We start from the raw sequence: 8,842 nt of genomic DNA on the forward strand, positions 1-8,842 counted from the left end.
AAAAGTAACACAGCCTCAGCTGCAAAAGAAAGGGAGCATGCATGGCAAAACATAGCCGACAGAGTCAATGCGTGAGTGTTAATTTAAACATTGATCTAGGGATTTCCACCCATTTAACACGTTATTTTATTATATTTTATTTTATTTTTTATTTATACATTTTATTTTGTGATGTGATGTGAGCGCAGGTGCAACCCAACAGGCCCCAAACGTTCCTGGCAGCAAGTAAAAATGAAATATAAAAATATAGTCCAAACAGGTAAGGTGTAATTGTATTATGAGCCATAGTGCTTGGTCTGTTTGTCCGATGTAAATCAATTGCAGTTAGAGGCTACATTAATTTCCCCTCTGTAAGCACTTATTGAAATTATCTGAGCACATTACAAGTACATATTTGCTTACTCTGTATGCTCAAATGTGACCCGTTATAGCCAACAGAAAAAAAGCGGAGGCCCGAAAAACAGGTGGGGGTCCTCCACCACCACCACTCACAGAGGCTGAGCAGTTGGCTTCCACATTTGTGATAATGTTGGCAGCATCACATATGATCTTCACAGTGCAGAGAACACAAATTAGCATCCATTACTATAATGAAATAATTTGTTAGTTTGAAATGCTACAGGGAACTATGTACCTGTACATTAATGCTGTGGAAAGACTTCCTGTTCACATAGTCTCCTTCATTTACTGAAGGAGCAATGATTGGAATGTGAGTGCCATCTATACAGCCAATCACGCCTGGGAACCGTGAGAATAAATGTAAAATTTAAGTAGTAGTTCAAGTATCACCACATCATGAGATTAAGTTTCGTTCATCCTGATACCTGCAATTTTGTGGCATCCCTCTTTGATAAATCTTGTGGGTCTATGACCGGGGAACACCACAAACGAGTACAGGAGACGTTTCAGTGCAACTGTAACATTCCTGACTGCCCGACAGACGGTAGCCTTGGAAACGTGCTCAGCGTCACCAATATTATACAGAAAGCTCCCGTTTGCAAAAAACCGAAGTGCAATACAAATAATATGTACAGAACTGAGAGAATGTCCGCGATGTGTCACATGAGCAATATTAGGCCTGAGGATGTTATTCAAATAAATTATAGATTGTGCTGAAAAACGGTAACGTTCACACAGAAAATCATCAGGAAATGATAAAATGTCCGAACGCGCTCTAATCACTCTCTCCCGGCGGAGAGCTCTGCGGAGAATTTGGGCTTCAACATCTACTGGCTCTTCAAGGAAGGGGCACGCCATGTCTGACACTTCCTACAGTCAGGTTTCTGACAAAGAGGCGGAGAAGGTCAGGGTTAGTTGAAGTAAACCTGCTAGGGGGCAGGTTAGCTTCACGGAGTGTGTCGTCATAGTAACTCACTCAGAATTAATCTAAACTCGCTTTGTGAAACCGAAAACCCAGAGTTTTCGTTAACTCAGGGTATACTTACTCAGAGTTTGCACTAAACCGGCTTCCTGAAATAGGGCCCTGATTTTGTGATTTAAGTTCTAGTTTTCCCAGTTTAGAGTATTTTCAGTTCTGTTCTCGCCACCTTTTCTTTTGTGTTGTACTTCATCCCTTTGATTAATAAAGCTCGCTCACTACTACGCAGTCTGCATCTTGAGTCCATTTATATTCACACATGGCCTGCCTCGGCACCCCGTGACATAGATAATATTTTCTTATCTATTATACGTGTTAAACTTACATCTATTAATTTTTAGTATACATGATTATATTCTGATTAGAATGAAGGATAATTAACTATCAGCAAAATCACATATGAATTATGGTTCTGTCTTCAACCATTAATACTCCTTCCTTCATTTAAAATCATGTTTGCTTGGATTGGCAACAGCATTATTAAATGCTTCATTATTAGCAAATAGGGGAAAGCTCTGTTTCAGCACTGTAATTATTTTCAATCACATAAGGCTGGATGTTGAGATCTTTTACTTCCTCTCAGCTGTGAGGACAAAGACAGTGGGGGACTTTAGTTTCTCTAAACCTCACATCACCTGACAAACCACGACCTGGATCTTGTTTCAGGGACTCTTATGTATTTTTGTATCTAAGCAGTGACAAACTTTTTTGATGATAGTTTGTCTGGTTTAGTGTAAAGCGTGCGCCTACCTTTGTGTACCAGAAGGATGACAAGGTTGTTGCCCTTGTTCTTACTGATAATCCAAAAATGAAATTATATCATATCTTCCTTGGAACTGGAAAAACTATTTTTAGTTGTATAGAAAATTAATTTCTAGCAGACATTGTTTCTTGATTTGGAAAAAGTCTTCCATTTTACTCTATTTTGACAGTATTTTGGTAGCATGTTTAGTGTCATAGAAGCTGGAGTTTTTTTCAGTATGCTGTTGACTGTAGCAACCAATTCAAGTTTAATCATAAGGTTTAGTTTATCTGCAATTGATACGTTGTAAAATTGTGTGCTTTTTCACTAACAACAACAACATCCTATTATTTCTTTTGTCTATTAATGTCTTCCACAGATCAGTAAGCAGCAGCTACAGACAGTAAAGGAGCGTTTCCAGGCGTTTCTTAATGGAGAAACTCAGATTGTAGCTGATGAGGCCTTCATCAATGCTGTACAGAGCTACTATGAGGTAAGTTGCCCTGTTTGATTTAGATTAGTTGGCTTGAAAAAAATATTTAATGTAATTATGCATCAACTGAATCATTCCAATAGTGTGCTTATGAAAACTGCTGTGTCTGAGAGGCCACACTCCACCTTTTGTAGCTGACCTCTTGTCTTCTTGTTGAAGAAAAAACATTCACATATATTTCAGTTAATTAGTCAATTATGTTACATAATATTTTCTCTTCACTTTTTCCTCTTTATAACTGTGTGCCAATTACAATATACTCAATTTAACTTTTTTTTACATTTTTTATAAATCATACATATTAAAGTCAGTGATTCTTTTAGATTCGTGGCTACTTAGTGTCACACACACACACTTTTTCAATCCCACTATTCTTGACATCTGAGCCGTCTTCCCATATTTGAGAATATTATGTTATTCATCCTGGAACATGACTCTGACACCCACTACCTCGTCATCACTTGTTCTGTTCCTCATGGAGCCTAAGGGTGTAGCACTTGAGGTGTAGCATCAGTGGCATCTACAGTTGATGAAATAATTATTTGATCCCGTGGTGAATTTGTAAGTTTGCTCGCTTAGACAGAAATGAGCAGTCTTTCATTTTTATGGTAGTTTCATTTTAACAGAGAGAGACAGAATAACAAAAACCAAGAAAAACACCCGACATTATATAAAATTTCTGAACTGATTTGCATGCACTGAGTGATAAAAGTATTTGACCCCTTAAATTCTGGCTCCCACAGAATGATTCTGTGTCCATATGACACAGATTACAATCAGTTGATCAATTACAGATTATTCTCATGTGTATAAAACATACCTGTCCACAGAATCAATTTCTTTCATTCCAACCTCTCCACAACTTTGGGAAAGATCTATGAGCTGTGAAAGAACAGCGGGGGCAAGATGGTATACCTGCACAAGGGTTACGTATGCATATGGGTTACAAAACCACTGGAATCTTGGTGAGAAGGTGATAACTGTTATTCATTGCAGTTATGGAATAAATTTAATATGAACATAAATCACGCTCGCCCCTCTGTGAATAGCTACCTTATCATGGTGGAAGGGTTTGTGTGTCCCAGAGATCGCAGGGGCTATGTTGTTTTGAGGCTTTTGCCCCCTGATAGGGTCTCCCATGGCAAATTGGTCCTGGGTCAGGGACCAGACAATGAGCGATTCAAAAGAACCCTATGAGTTTACAATTAAGGGAACAGTTCACCCTGCCCGGGATAGGGTTACCAGGGCCCTGCTCTGGAGGAAGGCCCAGGGAGGGTCCCCGAGGGCAGGCTTTTGGTGGCCAGTCCTTAGTCCATGGAGCCCGGCTGGGCACAGCACGAAAAAAAGATATATGGCCATCCTCCTGTATGCCCACCACCTGCAGGAGGCACTGTAGAGGTCGGGTGCAATGTGTGCCGGGCAGCAGCAAGGAGCAGAGGCCCTGGCAGAGTGATCCCCGGCTACCAAGACTAGCAACTGGGACATGGAATGTCACCTCTCGGGTGGGAAAGGAGCCTGAGTTATTGGGTGAGGTTGAGAGGTACTGGCTAGATATAGTCGGGCTCACCTCAATGCATGGCTTGACATCTGGAACCAGGGTGGGGTGAGTATCCTAGTATCCCCTCTGCTTGATCCCTATGCGTTGAGATTTCTCCCAGTAGATGAGAGGGTTTGTTCCATGCGCTTTCAGGTTGTTTAATGGGTATTGACTGGCGTCTATGGTTGTGCGCCGAACAATGGTTCAGAGTACCCAGCTTTCCTTGAATACCCTTGGCAGGGTACTTACATGTGCTCCACCTGGGGACTCTGTTGTCCTGCTTGGAGACTTCAACAATCATGTGGGTAACAACAGTGAGACCTGGAGGGGTTTGATTGGGAGGAACAGCGTCCCAGATCTGAACCTGAGTGGTGTTTTGTTATTGGACTTCAGTGCAAATCACAGTTTGTCCATAACAAACACTATGTTCAAACATAAGAGTGTCCATAAATGCATGTGGGAATAAGACGCCCTACATCATAGGTCGATGATCGATTCATATCACCAGACCTGCGGCCATATGTTCTGGACACTCGGTTAAAGAGAGGGCCTGAACTGTAGACTGATCACCACCTGGTGGTGAGTGGTATCAGGTGGCAGGGGAGAATGCTGAGCAAACGTAAACCTAAACGTATAGTGAGGGTGAGCTTGGAATGCCTAGCAGAGGCCCTGGTCCCAGAGATCTTCAAAGCACACCTCCGACAGAGCTTGGACAGCATTCTGAGGAAGACTGATGATAGCCAGTCAGAACGGACCATGTTCAGCACCCCTATTGCCGAAGCCACTGTACTGAGCTGTAGCCACAAGGTGGTTGATGCTTGCCGTGGTGGTATTCCCCGAACCAAGTGATGAACACCAGAAGTGAGGGGAGCTACCCGGCTGAAGAAGGAGTGTTGTCAGGCTTGGTTAGCAGTGGCTGAAGTAAAAACTCAGGTGTGGGAGGAGTTCGGAGAGGCTATAGAAAAAGACTTTTGGACTGCCTTGAAGAGATTTTGGCAAACCGTCAGGCAACTGATGAGGGGAAAGCGGTGTTCTACCTGCACTGTGGGTGGAGCGCTGCTAACGTTTAATGAGAACATTGTTGAGCAGTGGAAGGAATACTTCAAGAACATGCTTAAGCCCATTAGCACGTCTTCCGTGGATTAAGCAGAGTCAGGGAATGAGGGGGACGACTTCTCTATCTCCAGGGGTAATGTCACTGAGGCATTTAAACAACTCCTTGGTGGCAGGACCCCTTGGGTGGTTGAGGTTCACCTTGAGTTCCTGAAGGCTCTGGATGTTGTAGGGCTGTCTTGGTTAAACACCCCTCTACAATGTTGCGTGGAAATCAGGGGCGGTATCTCTGGATTAGTACATCAGAGTGTTGGTTCCCATCGTTAAGAAGGGGGATGAGGATGTGTTCCAACTGTAGGGGGATCACACACCTCAGCCTCCCTGGGACAGTCTATGCTAGGTGCTGGAAAGGAGAGTCCGTCCATTAGTTGAACCTCAGATACAGGAGGAACAATGCGGTTTCTGCCCTGGTCATGGACCACTGGATCAGCTCTTTACCAGCTCAAGTATACTTGAGGGTGCATGGGAGTTTGCCCAACCAGTCTACCTATGTTTTGTGGAGCTGGGGAAGGCATTGAACCGTGTCCCTCGGAGTGTCCAGTGAGAGGTTCTTTGGGAGCATAGGGTATCTGGCCCATTGTTACAGGCCATTTGATCCCTATACAACCATTGCAAGAGCCTGGTCTGTATAGCTGGCAAGAAGTCAGACTTGTTGATGGTTGGTGATGGACTTCGCCGGGGCTGCCCCTTTGTCACCAATTCTGCTTGTAATTTTTATGGACAGAATGTCTAGGCATAGCCAAGTGGCAGAAGGCTTTTGCTTGGGTGGTGTCAGAATCTCATCTCTGCTTTTCGTAGATGATGTGGTTCTGTTGGCTTCTTCGAGTGAAGGCCTCTAGCTCGCACTGAAATGGTTTGTGGCCAAGTGTGAAGCGGTGGGAATGAGAATCAGCACCTCCAAATCTGAGGCCACGGTCTTGAGCCAAAAGAGTAGGGTGCTCACTCTCGGTCAGGGATGAATTCCTGCCCTAAGTGGAGGAGTTTAAGTGTCATGGGGTCTTGTTCACGAGTGATGGGAGAAGGGAACGAGAGATCGACAGATGGATTGCCACTGCGGCTTCAGTGACAAGTGACAAGGTAGCATGGAGATGCAGAAAGGTGCAATAAAAAGTAAGCAAGCTGTCCACACCTGAGCCCTTGGAAAAACAAAACTCATAGCTTTGGGCAGCGCGCTTGAAGAGGCACAGCAGAGAGATAGAAGGCAGATTAAACCAGCTTTTCTCCACAAAATCAGCATCTTGTTGAATTCAGTTATGTACATCCACAAAGAGTAGCAGGTCAGCTGATCACAGCCTGTAAATTAAAAAATCTACTGGAACTCTCAACAGAAATTATTGTGTAATTTTTCTCCATGCTGAGCTATTACAACTGATTTTAGTGTTCACCCACTGGCTGAATCCCACTTTAACCTCTGCCTCTAAACAGAAAAATGAGTAGGGACAAGTCACCCTCAGGCAACAGAAAATAGAGCTTCTTCAAAAACTTACCTGATTCATGCTGAGTAACCTTATTACAATTAAAGTTAGGAATACAAACTGCTAATACTATTTTATTATTGCATTAATAGGGCACAAGGTTCAGTTCAGCTATGCATGAAGATAGATGGTCTTTAAGGAGCTACTTTTACTTTCTGACTCTGAGCACATTTCAGAGCTGGTACTTTTTAACTTTTATTTCAGTAAAGAAGTTAATCAGTAACTTTTACTGGAGTATTTTTTAACACTAGTATCTCTACTTCTACTTAAGTACTTTTTTTAAGTTAAGTACTTTTGCCACCTTTGCCAGTGCTGAGAGGACACATTTCCAAGAGCAAACACACTTGTTCTGTGCTGAGAGTGGTCGCGATGCAGAGTTTGGGTTCATCCTGCGATCTCCTAAGAACTACCTGGACTGCTTTAGTAACTGGAACACAAGTGAAGAGAATTGTAACATCAAATGAGACCATTGTTTAACCCCTTAGCAGTCCTATTAGTCCCCTAAACCATCCAATGTCCCGTGGGCGGTACGTCCGACTGCTAACAGTTTAATCTGCCTCCGTAATAACATTCTCACCTTCTCAACAAAATCCAGCGTGTTGTGGATCTTGTGTTTTCAGTTGCCTACCACAAGTCAAGTAAGCAATCTACATAAAAAAGGGAAATATCATCTCTGAATCAAGGAGGTGACTTAAGGGTATATCTTTCACAATCTTACAATCCTGTGATTGCAGCCATTCCCCAACTCTCTTTGAATGGTGCTCATGGTCATTCATTAAGCATTACAAGCGTATCATTCATTAATGTAGGGGAAACCTGCATTCAGCCGAGACTGAAGAAGTCACTTGGATAAGTGACAAAGCGTTTTTCCCACTGAAAACACTATGTCCGGATGAACAGAATCACCTTTTTTAGATTAGCACTGTGAGGAAATCAACATACACACAGAAATCTATCATTCCTCATTAGGGGAAGCATCAAAAGCAAGAGTGAGTGAACATAAGCTAACATTAATGGTGTGATCTAACTAGCTACCAAGCATAAATACACTGATCAGTGTGCTGCCCTGACATTGGTGTTAGCTGACATTGGTGTTAGCTGGGATATTTGACGTATATTCAGTCCACATCAACAGTGTCTCCTCACTCAGTTTGTCCCACTGTTGGCAGTAAAAGAGGACTGTTTGTTCATCTCTGAGCCCTCACTTTGAACTACACCACTGTCACTCAGGGACATCAGTACATCACTTTAAATCACACTAAACCAAAATCTAGCTCAGCACCTTCATGCTGATTTACATGCTGTGAATTAAAGGTTGCGGCTCTTAGTATATTTGTGAAAATATCAGTGTCCACATTTTTGAATATTTTGTTCCTCAAATGTAAATTTCAAAAACAAGTGTGTTTAAAAAAAATTTAAGTGAAAATTTGAAAATACAAGTACATTTTTTTTCTACACATCCTTACTTTTTATTCTACTAGCTCTCACATTTTGCAACATATATACCTGCATACATTTTAGCTGTCATAGTCTATGTTAGCTAACTAGGTATCTAGCCTAAATAATCTTATTATTTCTAACCTTTGTTTTTCAATTCTAACTGGGCTATTTGACTGACGTTCAAGGCAGAGTTTCCTCACCCCATCCACCTCCTCCAGCTTATCCAGGGAACACTGAGGCGTTCTAGACCAGGAGAGTGATGTAATCTCTTCATTTTTACATTCAGCTCGCTCTTTACTTTGATAGACTGGATGTGGCCCCATTTCGTCTGTGAATCTCTTGCTCCTTTCTCCCCTCACTCATGAGTAAGACCCCAACATATCTAAACTCCTCCATTTGGAGCGACTCAACTCATCTCTGGAGTTGAGTGGGCATTCCACCCTTTTCCAGCTGATGACCATGGCCTGGACACTCAAGTGCGAACAACTCAAGAGTGAACTGGAGGCCACCAACTGATGAAGCCAAGAGAACCACATTTTCTGTAAAAAGCAGAAATGAAATAGGTAGGCTGACGACTGTGTAGAGTGTGTAGTCACCCTATAGTTGGAGCACACCCTCTAGTTCAAATCAAATCAAATCAAATCACTTTTATTGTCACATCACA

The 8,842-nt window shown here is 42.5% G+C and overlaps 1 protein-coding gene across 3 annotated transcripts in view; it reads left to right on the forward strand.

The window, feature by feature from the left end:
* LOC102293437 (calcium-dependent secretion activator 1) overlaps positions 1 to 8,842 on the forward strand; it is a 338,778-nt gene that overhangs the window by 50,679 nt on the left and 279,257 nt on the right. For all 3 annotated transcript variants that reach the window (XM_014339718.2, XM_042228110.1, XM_042228111.1), the window contains exon 2: positions 2,500 to 2,613. In XM_014339718.2, the coding sequence (XP_014195204.2) occupies positions 2,500 to 2,613 (114 nt within the window). The remainder of the gene's footprint in view (positions 1 to 2,499; positions 2,614 to 8,842) is intronic.

The sequence above is a fragment of the Haplochromis burtoni genome, unplaced genomic scaffold (genome assembly GCF_018398535.1).
Source record: "Haplochromis burtoni strain Fernald_Lab_line unplaced genomic scaffold, NCSU_Asbu1 Contig_304, whole genome shotgun sequence".
NCBI classification, from domain to species: Eukaryota; Metazoa; Chordata; class Actinopteri; order Cichliformes; family Cichlidae; genus Haplochromis; species Haplochromis burtoni.